Source organism: Globicephala melas, chromosome 8 (genome assembly GCF_963455315.2).
Source record: "Globicephala melas chromosome 8, mGloMel1.2, whole genome shotgun sequence".
NCBI classification, from domain to species: domain Eukaryota; kingdom Metazoa; phylum Chordata; class Mammalia; order Artiodactyla; family Delphinidae; genus Globicephala; species Globicephala melas.
In genome coordinates this window covers 43,468,895-43,485,443 of record NC_083321.1, presented here as the reverse complement: position 1 = coordinate 43,485,443, position 16,549 = coordinate 43,468,895, and the positions used below count along the sequence as shown (strand labels likewise).

The following is a 16,549-nucleotide window of genomic DNA, read 5'->3' as shown; positions in this document are numbered from 1 at the left end:
AGTAAGTTCGATTTATGACCTGTTGAGTTAATGATGATATTTTACATTTTCTAGATAAAATTATTCTGTTTGCATCCTGTGAAACAAGTGATGATGGAAAATAAATTGGAGGTTCATAAGGATAAGACATTAAAGGAAGCAGTAGAAATGGCTTATAAGGTATGTTTAATTGCACTGTTGGCATTTAATTATTGATATTTTACGTAACAGCATTAACATTTTCCCAAGTTTTTATTATAGTCAGTAGTAATATAAGCACTTGCAGTAGCTTTGATAGCCCACTTAAATCCTATGTCTCTTAAAGAGTATAGTTTACACCTCTTTTCTGGAGTGTGGTCCATTGCTTTTGAGAACTTTCTCACTCCGAAAGCCAGTTAAAGCTTTCTAAAACTCAGAAATAGAATTAGAAACAAAAATATTTATTTATTCTTTATATTCATTTAGCAGATATTTATTGAGTGTCTGCTATATGATGCATTAGAGAACTTGAGTGAACAAGACCACATGAGGTGTTAGAGGTACCAGAGTGAGCAAAACAGGCTCACTGCCTTCTTGGAGTTTACAATCCCACTGGGGAAAAAAACAGACAAAAAATATTTAAACACCACAGTTTTCAAATATCTTATTAGATGCCATAAAGTAATTCAATAGTATATTAAGGTTATTTAATCTGAGACTTAAACCATGAGGAGACAGCTGTGCAAGAAGTTGGGGAAGAGTACTTTAAGTAGAGGTAACAGCATGTGTAAAAACTGAGGTGAGGAAGTACATGATTAAGAAGCTGAAAAAAGGTGCATTGTGTTTAGATCATCTTGATTGAGAATAGAGGCACATAAAATGAAATTAAAGGCTGTGTAAGAATAGAAGTTTGCATTTTATTCTAAGAATAATGCAAATTTATAAGTGGGTTTTGAAAGGCAAATAGAAAAAGAAGCATTCTTTAACCGGATTATTCTAAATGTCATCTGTTATACTTGACAGAATTTTTTGCCCTTTCCATGTAAACATTAACATCATTTGACTAAAGTTAAACAGTCATTACCTAGAGAAAAAATTGCATACTACGTCATTTCATTTATAATTATATGTAGAACCAATGAAAGAAGTAAAAATAATTCACAAGATAGCTGGCATTGTTTCTCAAAGTGTGATCCAGCACAACCTGCACCAGAATCACATTCCTATTAAAAAACAAATTCCTGCAAATGAATCTGAACTTATGTTTTGGCACCTGGGATTATGCATTTTAAACAGGTACCTCAAGTGGTTTTTAGACAAACACAGTTTGAGAACTTGTATTGTGTACCTGGTCTTTCATAGCACTTTATCAGTACTGAAAATTTACATTTGTGTGACTATTTTAATTAATTAATGTCCCTCACTAAACCGTAAGCACTTACAAGGGTGAAGAGTATTCTGGTTTTGTTCACAGTTGCATTTCCACTACTTTTGCCTGGTAAACAGGAGAGTCAAAATTGGAGGGGGGAAAAAAAATTGGATGGGTATGTGAATGAATAAATGAATGAACAAATAATAAAATGGATGAATGGCTCTGGGTTCACCTGATTAAAGTAAAAATCCGTTAAACATAATGGTGGACTGCAAGCAAAACAATAGTGAAACCAAATTAAACTAAAATGGAGAAAATGTCTTTAAACAGTTTTACACAGTAAGGTCAATCAGTGATAGCACTAAGGGTAGTTTATATTCCATCAGTTTTTAATGTAGGAAGAAAAAATCTTGTCTTAAAAAATAGAAAGTTTAATTTCACAAATGTAAAGAGTGAAATAGAAAAGAGAAATAAATCGATCTTACATAAGAAAAATAAAGCTCCATTTGTGGGAAGTGAGGGATGGAGGAGTAGAGGGCAATGGGGACATACCAAGGCTTACAGTAATGCTTTCTTTAAAGTTGTAATCACAAACCTCAGATGAGTATTGAATACTTCTAAGCAATCCTACTATGTTTCTCCAGGAGGTTCAACTCCCACTTAAAGTGATGTTGCATCCAGGGTATGCCATCTACTAGTGACATGTACTAGAGGGAAAATTTTTGACAGAAATTCCTGTGCCCAATTTGTTGGTGTTCCGGAGGCTAAGATTGAAAGGGATGGTTCAGAGAGGAGTCGGGTAGCACTTGGGAGACAGAAGCTATGACCTTTGTGGTGTCTCTACAAGGCATGCTATCCTCCCTTGCTTAGGGAGATCTTTACTAGATACGTTAATTACCAGTTTTTCTCCAAATTGTATTAAGATAACAAAAGATGCATGTTCTAGTTGGTTGTTTTCCCCTCATGTTTCCAGCTGACTGGTTATAAAGCAATAGCTTACAGTGCATTAATTTTGAGTACATCTAAAGTTTAGAATGTTAACTTTTGTAAAAACAAAAAAGTCTTTAAAATATGTTAGTGCATAGGTCGTATAATTTGAGGGATAATGAACTATGGTTATTTTAAAATACCCTTTAAGTCGTGCCTTTGAGCTTTGATGCAAATCATAAATATATGGATTTTATTGTTTGTTAGGACCTATTGTTAGTACAGTTACACATCAGACTAAAATATCAATACTATATATTTCTTTTTCTTTTTCCTCGGATGTTATATTCTTTTAGATGATGGATTTAGAAGAGGTGATACCTATGGATTGCTGTCGTCTTGTTAAATATGATGAGTTTCATGATTATCTTGAACGATCATATGAAGGAGAAGAAGATACACCAATGGGACTTTTACTGGGTGGAGTCAAGTCAACATACATGTTTGATCTGCTGTTGGAGACAAGAAGACCCGATCAGGTTTTCCAGTCTTACAAACCCGGAGGTAAGGAATTTCATGGTATTCTGAGTTGTAAAGGACTTAGAATATTCATAAGAAAGTTTTTGTTTGTAGAAATTATTTTTAAATTTTTTACATGTTCTTAAAATGTAGAATAATTCTGATAGGTTGGGAAGTAGTCAGCAACAAACCTGGAATTAAGTTCTAGATTACTTTCCAAAAAGCTATACACAAAATTTAAGAAACAAACAACAAAACTACTGGCTTATAGTCTTCAGTGGGATTTTTTTTTCTTCTCCAGTACTAAATCGTCCTCCCTCCCTACCTCTGCGCCTGCCCCAGCCTCTCTTTTTATAGAGAAGACCCTGGTATATTCCCATAAAGTCTCAGAAGTAGAGTCTCTTTTTCAGGGTCTCCTTGAAGACCTTATTATGGTTATGGTTTCATAACTCAAATTCTGTTCTTCTGTGGATCTTATACACCTCCTTTTTATGAAGGCTCTTCTTTCCAAAGTAGATTAAGTGTGGTATTCTTTCAAGAGCTCCTTTAGTCAGACTCCGCTCTCTCTGTAAAGAGTCCCTTTGGAGCATTTTCTTGCAGATTTTTTGTTTTTTTTGTTTTTTGCCTGCGTTGGGTCTTCGTTGCTACGCGCAGGCTTTCTCTAGTTGTGGCAAGTGGGGGCTACTCATCATTGCGTTGCGTGGGCTTCTCATGGCAGTGGCTTCCCTTGTTGCAGAACACAGCCTCTGGGTATGTGAGCTTCAGTAGTTGTGGCACGCGGGCTCAGTAGTTGTGGCTTGTGGGCTCTAGAGCGCAGGCTCAGTTGTGGCGCACAGGCTTAGTTGCTCTGCGGCATATGGGATCTTCCTGGACCAGGGATCGAACCCATGTCCCCTGCAGTGGCAGGCGGATTCTTAACCTCTGCACCACCAAGGAAGTGTCTGCAGATTATTTTTGAACTAGACTGTAAAAACTATGATAAAAATATAACATGGGTCAGCAAAAAACCCACTTTTTAAAAAGAGAATTCTAAATGTCATTGTGGATTGTAAACCTTGTAAAGTAATCTCCTTTATTCATTAATAATCAAGACTTTAGCAGAATATTTATTCAGATTTAGATTAGTAACATTTGGGGGAAAATGGAGTATTGACATATACTACATATAAGAGATTAAAACAGTTAAGCTGGAGAATAACTATCTACTAAATCCAATGTTTGAAGATCATTTATTTTTCTGGTGACTAAAAGTTAAGTTATATAATGATCTCCTGAAAATAGGAGAGGAGAAGATGGCTTTAAATTGTAACATGGGGACTTCCCTGATGGCACAGTGGTTAAGAATCTGCCTGCCAGTGCAGGGGACACAGGTTTGATCCCTGGTGCAGGAAGATCCCACGTGCCATGGAGCAACTAAGCCCATGTGCCACAACTACTGAGCCTGTGCTCTAGAGCCCGCAGGCCACAAGTACTGAGCCCGCATGCTACATCTACTGAAGCCTGCATGCCTAGAGCCCATACTCCGCAACAAGAGAAGCCACTGCAATGAGAAGCCCACGCACAGCAACAAAGAGTAGCCCCCACTCACCACAACTACAGAAAAGCCCGCGAGCAGCAGCGAAGACCCAATGCAGCCAAATAAATAAAATAAAATAAAATAATAAGTAAATAAATTGTAACATGAAGAATTTAAGTCAGAAAACAAACATGTAATCCAAAGGGTTTCTGCTGAAATTTCCATAGGATATAGAGAATATTATTTTGAGGAGAAGTCGTCTTTGATTATGAACAAGGTCTTGAATTGTTTAATGAAGGTTGTCAAAAGCAAGTAGGGCTGCTATGTCCCCTTTAGTATTTGTTGTGCATTCTCTAGTTATTTACATTTATTTAGTGTTGTGGTTTTGGTCTGTATTTTGGAACTTTGGGTATGTACTTTTAATATGCTTGATAAATTTGGCAGTGGTGTTAATGTTTTATAAGGAAACAAAGCAATTATTTTTAAAAGTCACATTTTGACTTTTGTCATTTTTTAAAGAGATCTATAAGAACTTTTTTATTAGCTTCATTTTTTATTTCTTTATATATATTTGTAATGTGATAAACTGTGAAAGTTTTAACATGTATAACATATACATCTACCATCTTGATAATTAGAAAAATATTTTCTTTGCCATCTATTAGAAACACATTTAAAATGCATTGCTCATGTGAAATACCTTTTAAAAAATAACCTCCAATTGGGTTTTTATGTTTTTCCAATGGGACAGAAGTGATGGTGAAGGTTCATGTTGTTGATCTAAAGGCAGAATCTGTAGCTGCTCCTATCACTGTTCGAGCTTACTTAAATCAAACAGTTACAGAGTTCAAACAGCTTATTTCAAAGGTAAGTTTTAAAATTGGTCAATGAATATTTTTAAGTACCTGCTGCGTACAAAGCACTGTGTGATAGTTACAAGATGTAGGAACCAATATTTACCTCAAGGAGCCAGTATTTATAGCTAGGAGACAACTGTGGTTAGGAGAGAACGATGCTGCATATGGAAGAAACAGATTGACTTAAGCGTGGAGGTAAGGAGTGTGAAGCAAGTGCACATAGCAATGATATGTGTGCTTGGCTGGATCATTGTGAAGTACGTGCCTGGAAAACAAGTTCACTTTATCTCATGGAGGGTTTTTAAATGTAAACTCAAAAGTTTGGGCCCTGTTTAACGTAAACAGTAGGAAGTAGGTTGGTTATTTTTCTAAGTACAGCAGTGGTATGATGAGAGCTCTGCTATAGCGTGGTAATTCTGGCAACACTAGACTAGTGTTCCCAGTGGACTGAGGGAGGACTCAGGAACATAGATGAGGAGGTTGTTGAAATAATTCAGATGAAGCCGTTATGACCAGAAATGAGAGAAGTGGCGATTGTAAGAATGAATATATAAATAGAATTGGCAGCACTTGTGATTGGTAAACATTGGAGCAAGGCAGGAGCACAGAAGACCTAAGGAGTTTCACTCTTGGGTAACCAGAAAGACAGTGATAGATGAATAGAAGTAGAAGAGAAAGGTGATGAATCAAATATTAGCCACATTATGTGAGTTAGTGGTAAATAGCATAGGCTCATTCAGAATTTTTGAACTGGAAAAATACGATGACGAAACATTCACATTTCCTTAGACAAAAAAACTATTCCACTCTAGAGAAATGGTTATTATCCTTTCAGGGGTCTTGTACACTATAGAACATTGAGCACACAAACATAGGCAAAATTAACCCCAGGTTAAGATTCCCTTGGTGTGGTCGAAATTGTTCAGAAATCGCAAGTCAAGGAACTTCCAGTTTCCATTCATTCATTTTATGGTAGTATTGTCTTTTATCTCATCTGGGTTTTTTTAATGCCTATTTTAACAGGGTTGTTGTGAACATGAACAAAACAAATAAATGCTCTTTTTGTGGGAAAAAAAATTGTAAAGTATTATATAGAAGTTCGTTTTTAATTATTTTTATGTTTGAAAAAAATGACTTCCAACAATTTGCCAAAGTAATAATTGGAGGAAACAAATCATACTGTGAAGTCATAGTTTATGATTAAATTACTTATAAAAAGACAGCATTAGTGTAACTGCTCTGTATTACAGTTTAATCTAGAATATGAGCACTGAGGTAGTACAAAAGAAACACATGCATTTCCTTCCCTGAAGAAGCTGATAATTTTGTTGGGGAAAAATGTGTCTAAGAATAAAGACAGTGAGAAAACAGGATGCCAAGAAATATAGTGTTTAAAGTATAACAAGGATGCCTGAGAATTAGTTATCATTAGCTGTAAAACAAAACATGTTTTATAAAATATAAATTATTTTTATCTGCTCATTTCATGAGAAATTTATAAAATAACACCAAAAATTTAGGACATGGAATTTTAGAAAACTTTAAAATTTACCTACTAATTTAATCTCATTTTACACAGAAGAAAATTGATTTAGTAAAAAAAGTATTAACAACTATTCACAGAATACAGAAGAACTCATCCAAAGTCAAGAAGTTAAACAGGTGTTGGTTTGACATCAGTTCTCAAAGTCAGTTACTCAGTTTCTTTGGAATCAAATCACCTCGTTTACTTCATGAGTTTGGGAGAAATAGAACTTTCAGTGAAAAATTGTTACTTTTAAAATAGTTTCAGAGCATACATTTATAAGTGATACTCTGTTTTCCTAATTTACATCATAATTAATGGATGGGACTAATAATTTTTCCCATAGATTCTTTAAAAATTTGTAAACCTCTACTAAGATTATTTTTCTCTTAATTTTCTTTCTGCTATTTTTAAGAAGAACTCAGCAGTGTCTCATTTTCCCATATTTCCAAGTCAAGCAGAATTATTCTTGAAAGAGCACTTTTTAATTAAATTACTTTCATTATAGGCCATCTATTTACCTGCTGAAACAATGAGAATAGTGCTGGAACGCTGCTACAATGATTTGCGTCTTCTCACTGTGCCCAGTAAAACCCTGAAAGCTGAAGGGTTTTTTAGAAGTAACAAGGTATGTCTTTTATTTTTTCATGACTATTTTCTATGCTGCCACTCACCATCTGTCTGAAATTTACTTTTTGGGTTCTCACATCCTCCCAATAATTACCCTCCTTTTGTAGTCAGGTCACATCTTGCTTCTCTGTCTTCTCAGTCAGTCTTGCTGGCTCTCGTCTTTGCCTTGTTCATGCACCGCCCCTCCTGGAGTGTTTCCCCCTCTTCCTACAGTTTGTTTCAAGTCCAAGATTAGTCCTCCTCCTTTGGTGGAGCCTTCATGACTAGTTCTGGTCACAATGATTATGTTCTCTGAATTTTGTTCATTCTTGAGCTTCTCCCATAAAGCAGTACTTCATGGTGAAAGTCTGAAGCATGCCTAGTGTGGAGAAAATTACTATCTTGGATTCACCCCACATTATTCCCTTTTCCTACTCATTTATCTCTGTAAGAAAAGAGAAAGTTCATGTTGATCTCTTTGTTTTTATCTCTTGATATCATTATGTGTTCCATCATTTATCATTTTTCCTATGTTTTTATTCCTAATGCCTTTGGTTTACTCTGGATTAATTGTATCAAATTTTCCTCATTTGCTGTCTTTCTTATTTATCACCATTTCCAGTCTCATTCATCTTAGGGCAGTTTGGTATTTTATCATATTTAGCCTCTTTTTTTTTTTTTTTTTTAGTATTTTATTAATTCTGATGTGTAATTTTTATTCACCCCTAGTTTCTTCCAGTACTTCTGTGTGGTGTTTGTGTGTAACATTAAAATCGCCAATCCACCCTAATACTGTTTTAGGGTAAGGAGTGGGAGGGATCTAACTTTATTTTTTTCTTTAAATAGTTAGCTGATAGTCCTGATTTATAACATTTATTGAATAATAATCTTTTTATGTAAAATTCAAAATACTACTCATAATTGCCTGATTTATGTATATGCATTTCATTTTTTTAATTTATTGTGGAAAATTTCAAACATATGCAGAAGTGCATGAATAGTGTAATGAACCCTTATGTACGTATCACCCAGCTTCTATAATTATCAAGTCTTGTTCATGTATATTTAACTAACTACTTCCCCCAGATTATTTGAAAAACATTCCCAGCATCATATCATTTCATCTACAAGCAATATGAATTTATATTTCTAAAAGATGAGAACTCTTTTTAAAAACATAACCACAATTACATTATTATACCTAAAAAACTAACAGAAATGCCTTAATATCAACCAATACCTAGTCAATATTCAAATTTCCCTGATTATCTTTAAAAAAATTTTTTTCAGTAAGATTTGTTTGTTCAAATCAGGATCTAAATAAAGTCCATAATATCTCTCAAATTTATTTTAATCTAAAGATTTCCTTACATGTTTGTTTCCTTGCAATTAATTTGCTCTAGAATCAAGTCATTTGTCCATTAAATTTTTTATATAACCTGGATTTTGGTGTTGCATTCCCAAGATGTTTTCATACATTTTCCGATAAACAAGATATTTGTTTAGCAGTTTTATGGCTAATTACAAAGACATATGAACATAATATTTATTTTATTTAGTCTCCAAAAACAATGGGCGTGTCCTTTAGAAACATTATCATCTCAACTTTTATAATTTATTGTGCACTGTCTTATACTGATGCGATATTATTCTTATAATGAATGAGAATGTCACCAAAATTAATGATGTAATATAACTCTTTGACTTACTGTTCAGGTGTTTGTTGAAAGTTCTGAGACTTTGGATTACCAGATGGCCTTTACAGACTCTCATTTATGGAAACTCCTGGATCGGCATGCAAATACAATCAGATTATTTGTTTTGTTACCTGAACAATCTCCAGGATCTTATTCCAAAAGGACAGCATACCAGAAAGCTGGGGGTGACTCTGGTAATGTGGATGATGACTGTGAAAGAGTCAAAGGACCTGCAGGGGGTCTAAAGTCTGTGGAAGCTATTCTAGAAGAAAGCACTGAAAAACTCAAAAGCTTGTCACTGCAACAGCAGCAGGAGGGAGATAATGGGGACAGCAGCAAAAGTACTGAGACAAGTGACTTTGAAAACATTGAATCACCTCTCAATGAGAGGGACTCTTCAGCCTCAGTGGATAATAGAGAACTTGAACAGCATATTCAGACTTCCGATCCTGAAAATTTTCAGTCTGAAGAACGATCAGATTCAGATGTGAATAATGACAGGAGTACAAGTTCAGTGGACAGTGATATTCTTAGCTCAAGTCATAGCAGTGATACTTTGTGCAATGCAGATAATGCTCAAATCCCTTTGGCTAATGGACTTGACTCTCATAGCATCACGAGTAGTAGAAGAACTAAAGCGAATGAAGGGAAAAAGGAGACATGGGATACAGCAGAAGAAGACTCCGGAACGGACAGTGAATATGATGAGAGTGGCAAGAGTAGGGGAGAAATACAGTACATGTATTTCAAAGCAGAACCCTATGCTGCAGATGAAAGTTCTGGGGAAGGACATAAATGTATGTACTTAAAAAGAAAAAGGCTCCTTGAAACAGCCTTAATTTTTTTTATCAGTTTATTTAAATTTTTAGTTAAGAATCAGCTAAGAGATGCTTTGTCCTAAGATTACCTGTAGCTTCCTGGGTTATAAGATTATCCTCTCTCTCCTTTGCTTTCAGTTTTGATGCAGTTATAGTAAACGGTGTCCTTAGACCTGTGCATTATGCCTGTGATGGTAATGATGTCACAACTTTTGTGAGATGATTTTAAAAAAAAAAGGAAAAGAATTAAAAATTTTTTTTAAAAGGAAAGAAGTATGATAACAGTACTAAGTAAAAAAAAAAAAAAGAATTAGTTTAAATAGTAAATAATATACCAAAAAAAGGCCAGACACTTTAGAAAATTTTATATTCAGTGCCTAGAAAAATTTTTAATTTGTGCATTCCTTCCCTTTCCTCCATCACCTAATCCAAACTGCACCCTTCCTACACCCCGTGAAAAGTACACAACCGGAAAAGTCAGGGAAAGGAAAGGGCCTTCTTTTGGTTTTTTTTTTTTTTTTTAAGTTTCTTTGAAGGAAGCTTCAGGCAAGATATAAACTAGAAATTCTGAATTACATAATCTCAGAAGGATGGAAGAGATCTGTCAGTTTGGGCATTTGGACAAACAACAAAAACATATCAACATTGGTGAGATTTAAAATAATAAAAGAATAAATAAAATATAAGACTAAAACCAGCCAGAGAATTAGCAGGACAAGCAGGTTCAAGATACAAAATCTTTCTTCAAGTATAAAAGGGAAATAGCTGAAAACCTAAATACTTTGCATTAGTCTGAAAGGCAAATATTAATATTACCCATTATATTTTTATATTTTAGTTTTCAAAACACTTTTTTGTTCTCACTTGAAGCTTTTCTGAAATTAATAAAGCAAACAATGATATCCTCATTTGACTGATAAGAAAACTGAAACTCATAGAGGGTGAATGACTTTCCCAAAAATACATACATATCTAGTAAATAGTGGAACCATTACTAGAGGTTAAGGCTTCTAACTGAATGCATTTGCTCCTATTACTTTGGAAGAGAGGCCCACTCTTCATCAATCCATTTATACACCCACACAATTATTATTTCCTGAATACATGCCAGGTGCCAGGCCATATGTATTTGTCAGAAGTAAGGATGACTAAGATGCAGCCTTATGCTTCATCTTGTGGAGAGAAGGTGCACAAACAACCACTGTATTAGTTAAATGCTAGGATACTTGTAGTCTCAAAATTAGATCTTTTAAAAGGAAGTGGCGGGGCTTCCCTGGTGGCGCAGTGGTTGAGAGTCCTCCTGCCAATGTGCGTCCGGAGCCTGTGCTCCGCAACGGGAGAGGCCACAACAGTGAGAGGCCCGCGTACCACACAAAAAAATAAAAAAGTGGCAGAAATCATAAATCAGTAGTAAAATACATAAATTTGTGGTTTTAATTAATTAGGTCCAAATAACAATGTAATTATTTGACATCCATACCTATATCTTGCAGAAACTCAAGTGCGAAAATGTGGATTAGTGAGTTAAAATGGAGATAGAGAAGCTCTATTATAGTAATGCTTCATTTATATTTCTATGGAGTTTTTTTCTTATAACTCTTATTAACATGTTATCTCATTTAGTTCTCAACAGCTGTGTGAAATTGATATTGTTAGACACTTTTCACTGATGAAGAAACTGGCTCAAACAAGTTAAATAATTTGCCTGAGGTCACACAGTTAGTTAGTCACACTGCTGGGATCAGATTCAGGTATTCTGGTTGTAAGCCTAGTACTCATACCTCCACCTCCTCACTGCTACCACTGTTGCTTACCTCACGTCATAGTACAGGAAAAATAGCTAGTACCTACTCTGCTTTCTTACCATCCTCAACCCTTCAAGGGCATTGCAGAAATTAAAAGTAGCTTCTCTTTGGAAAAAGGTTAGAAATTTCTTTCAAGGAGTTTGTTTTTGAAAGATGTGCTGAAAATTAGACTGCATGAGAGTTTCAGTGGTAGGAAGGATTCAGTGGGAATATTTAGAATCATAGTCTAAAGGGTCCCATTTCCATCTTAGAATGCTTAATGAAATCTTTGCAAAGGAGATTGCTGGCCATTTTAACCTTTTTAGAAATCCATTGTGGGCTAATTTACTAGCATTCATTGAAATAGTATTCAAGATTTTGTATCTTGAACCTGCTTGTCCTGCTAATTCTCTGGCTGGTTTTAGTCTTATATTTTATTTATTCTTTTATTATTTTAAATCTCACCAATGTTGATATGTTTTTGTTGTTTGTCCAAATGCCCAAACTGACAGCTCTCTTCCATCCTTCTGAGATTATGTAATTCAGAATTTCTAGTTTATATCTTGCCTGAAGCTTACTTCAAAGAAACTTAAAAAAAAAATGTGATGAAGAGAAACCATTTTCTACAAATTACTTAGGCTTTCAGAAGCCATACAGAAGGTTTGTTTGAAAAGAAAAAGTGAAAATCCTGGAAAATGCCTTTTCATGTTTAAAAATCTGGCTTAGGGAAAAGGGAGTGGGGATGATAGCCAGCAGCCTAGTGTTTAAGGAGTCTCTAGTAAGACTGCTTCGTCACAGTTCCACAGGGATCTGAAAGTAGGTGCCTGGGAAACATGGATGATACGTAATAATACAAGTTCTTCAGAGTGATGAAATGGCAAGGTAGAATAGCTAAACAAAGAATTTGATATCTGAAGAGTGGTATACCGTGCACCGTCTAGACAACTCATTTAGATAATTACCAAACAGCACTTAAAATGATAGTCTTTAAGTGATTCATTATAATCCAGGAATTGTTTCAGGGAGTATAGAACCTGTCTTTGAAAATACTGTCCCAGTGTGACCTAGTTGTAGTCTTCAAGCACTGGGATATAAACAGGAAGGCCAAAGTAATAAAAATGGTAGTGTATTTGCACTGAAACTTTTTTGTACAATTTTGGCTACCACCTCTTTCAAGAAATACATAAAAGAAAAGAAAGAAAAAAGAAAAGCCTTTGAGGCTATTTTGAGGTTGCACTGTGAAGAGACTGAACTTTTCTGTATGAAGGGGTAGATAGGAAAAATGATATGATGGTATTCTGTAAAACTACAAAATAATTATAGCTCATCAGTTAAGCTAACACTTTGTCAGTGCTATGTTAAGCATTTTACATGTATTGACCCAAAAACACATTATGAGATATAAATACTGTTACCTTCATTTAATAATAGAGGTAATTGAAGTACAGAGAACTTAGGTCAAAGTCACAAATCTAATTTGTGAGGAGGAACCAGGACTTCATTCCAGCCAGGCCATGTAACTCTAGAACACTTGGTCCTAATCACCATATTGGACTATATCAATAACCAACAAACATTCATGTCTTCCTATGATACAACATTACTAGGAGTTATGAGAGAAACCAAAATGACAGTGATAGCTTTTATTTGAGTAATGCCTTAGAATTTACTATATTTGTCGAACAACAATCAATGAGACTGGCGTAATAATCCTGTGAGAAAACGGAGGCTCAGAAAGATTGGATGACCTACCTACAGCCATTTATTTATCAGACTGAAGTGGCAAAACTGAAATCCAGCCATAGGCTTCTCATTTCTAATGAAGAAATTTTTTCATTACACCCTTCTCTCAAGAAATTTAGTCCCTCTCTGGATAATAGAGTTTTGTTTGCCAAAAGCTAGATTTTAACATTTAGGAGCATTCCTTAAAGCTTAGAAACTGACATTTTAAACAAATTAAAAGAAATGCTGCCTCAAAAGATATATACAGTAAATAAAGTTCATCACCTTATCTATGTTTTCTAATTCATACTTGTCACATTTTCTCTAGTGAACCAGTATTTTATAACCAGGAAAATAGTAAATAGACATTATTTGAAAAATCCATTTAGAAAAATTCATCAACCTGAGTTGGGATGACCTGAGAATGGAAATCAGGAGTGTTTTAGGGTTTTATCCTTAACCTTTCATGTAAATTTCACAGAAAACTGAGGTCTGCCCTAGAGAGAGCCTTAGGGCTGCAAAGAGACCATGGGCCTGAGGCTGCATGGCAGCTCTTGCATTCTGTACTGCTTTGTTACAAGAGAAAGATAAATGAGTGAAGTTTTTGCTCTTTACTAGAATATGAAGACCAGAGTAAATAGAAATATATTCCAGAAGTATCCTCATGAGTGGCTTATAAAGGACAAAATATTAATAAGCATTAGAAAAAAAGCCCATGAAAGATAATACTATTATAATGCCAACAGAGCTTAAACTGAAGCTTGGAGGAGGTGGGAGTTTCTGACCCATTTAGATATTATTTCTGTTACAGTCCAACCAACCACATGATAAAACAGACATCTTCATATGCTAGTCTTGACATTTTTCTCTAGTAGAAATCCCAGAACTAGATTTACTAACAATTTTTGAGGCGATTTATATATATATATATGAAACTATTCTATAAACATATTACCTCATTGAATTTACAGTGAGATACTGTGAGGTAGGTACTGTTATTAGCTCCATTTTTCAAATGACAAAATGCAGGTACAGAGGCTGGTGGCTTGCTCTGTGTCTCACAGCTAGTAAGAAAGCAGAAGAGGTAGGGGTGGGACGCAGCCAGAGCCCACACTACTGCTGTGTAGATCTAGAAATGTGTGTATTTGAAGAGAGTTCCTATAAGTTTGGTTTTTAATTCAGCAGCCAAAATAAGTAAGCAAATAAGCACTTAAATATCTCAGAACATTTAAAGCTGTCAGATTATCCTTAGCATATGCTCAGTGCCCACATTTTTGTCCATTCAATGTAGTATATTAGCTAAAAGTCAAATAACTGAAAAGGTACTTTTTCCTGCTTACAGTATAATAAAAAGTATATGATCTGCTTTATTTATACTCTAAGAGGTTTCTTTTACCTTTTTTTTCTGTTTTTTGTGTGTGTGTGTGCTTAGGGTTGATGGTGCATGTTGATAAAAGAATTACTCTGGCTGCTTTCAAACAACATTTAGAGCCCTTTGTTGGAGTTTTGTCCTCTCACTTCAAGGTCTTTCGCGTGTATGCCAGCAATCAAGAGTTTGAGAGCGTCCGGCTAAATGAGACACTTTCATCATTTTCAGATGACAATAAGGTTGATTAAAATAATTCTGAATAATTAGAGTCTATTTTAAATGATAGATTTGAGAACATCTTGCACTACTTCCAAATAAGGTGAAATGGATACCCTAAAAGGATAATTTGTCCCTGAGGTTTAGTGGTTATTTGGCTTTTTTGTTGTTGTTTTCTCCATTCATCTAACAAACATTTGTTAAATGTTAACTGTGTGCCAGTTAGTATTCTAGGCACTGGGGAATCAGAGGTAAAAGATATACCTGTTTTCAAACAGCCCAGAATCTAGAGAATTGGGAGAAAAATACTAAACAGTTGAGATGAAAATGGGTAGTTTATTCTGCTGAGACCATACGTCTAAAAAAAACTGTTTTTAATTTGTAGATTACAATTAGACTGGGGAGAGCACTTAAAAAAGGAGAATACAGAGTTAAAGTGTACCAGCTTCTAGTCAATGAACAAGAGGTAAGTAATATACTTACAAGCAATGTAAGGTAACTTTTGATGGTTATTAAAAACATACAGTGCACAGATTTGATTACTAGACATTTCTTTTTATCTCTCTAAAGAAGGGGATAGCAGACTTTTTTTAGGAAATATTTCAGTTGTACAGGCCATACTGCCTCTGTTGCAACTACTCAGTTCTGCCAATGTAGTACAGAAGCAGACACAGACAGTACATAAGCCAATGGGGGTGGCTATGTTCCAATAAAATTTCACTTACAAAAACAGGCACCAGATGAATGTGGCCCTCAGGCCATTTTTGTCATCCCCCTGGTCTAAAGTATTGCTACAAATGCTGGAAGGGCAAACATTTTCTGCTTTTAAAAGGGTTTGTTTGTGCTTCTGGGAATGATTGTAAAATGCTACAGAAGGATGGCAGTTGACTACTTTTTGTGTTCAGAGAATCATTTTTAGTATTTAACTAGCATTATATATAGTGTCTCTTTGTGCTCTAAGTGCGTACAAATATTAACCCTTTTAATCCTCATCAATTAACTCTATTATAAAAGTACTGTTATTCTCATTTTATAGATTAAGAAACCGAGGCACAGAGAGGTAACTTGCCCAAGGTCATATAACTTGTAAATGGTGGATTAAGGATCTAAGCCAGCTATGTTTTTCGGGGAGTAATAAAATATCTTAGTTCCTGTGATATATAAGGTTGTGGTGAATACCCAGAAGAATAAGGCAAAGACACTATTTTTAAGACATTTATAACATCTCAGTGAAGACCTAGACAAATGTGAAAAACAGCAAATAAGGGGATAATGTTTTCATAAAATGCCTTCATTTGTTCAACAAATATTTTATTAGGCATCAGTCATATCTCTTATATGTGATCCATTACACTCATTTTGACTTACATCTTTCTTCTGAATTTGGGGTTTGTGAATACTGTATCTCTTTTGAGACAGTCAGTGAATGTATTTGGAGAATTAGTATTCATTTCTCTCATTTTACTCTATAAAGGTGATTCTTTTTACTTTCAAAAGTATGGTCATTGTATTACAAGAAGAGAAATATGAATGTATTATCATATTTAATCTCCACAATGACTCTGGCTCTGGTTTAAAGATGAGAAAACTGAGGCACAGAAATGTTAAGTAAGCTTGCTCAAGATAGCAGAGCTTTAGTAAGTAGTGGAGCCAAGATTTA

The 16,549-nt window shown here is 34.8% G+C and overlaps 1 protein-coding gene across 4 annotated transcripts in view; it reads left to right on the top strand.

Annotated features, from left to right (window-relative positions):
* USP47 (ubiquitin specific peptidase 47) overlaps nucleotides 1-16,549 on the top strand; it is a 123,407-nt gene that overhangs the window by 97,930 nt on the left and 8,928 nt on the right. For all 4 annotated transcript variants that reach the window (XM_030831406.2, XM_070046142.1, XM_030831405.2 and 1 more), the window contains 7 exons: nucleotides 55-159; nucleotides 2,614-2,821; nucleotides 5,044-5,159; nucleotides 7,183-7,302; nucleotides 9,000-9,777; nucleotides 14,737-14,912; nucleotides 15,275-15,355. In XM_030831406.2, coding sequence (XP_030687266.1) covers nucleotides 55-159; nucleotides 2,614-2,821; nucleotides 5,044-5,159; nucleotides 7,183-7,302; nucleotides 9,000-9,777; nucleotides 14,737-14,912; nucleotides 15,275-15,355 — 1,584 coding nt within the window. The remainder of the gene's footprint in view (nucleotides 1-54; nucleotides 160-2,613; nucleotides 2,822-5,043; nucleotides 5,160-7,182; nucleotides 7,303-8,999; nucleotides 9,778-14,736; nucleotides 14,913-15,274; nucleotides 15,356-16,549) is intronic.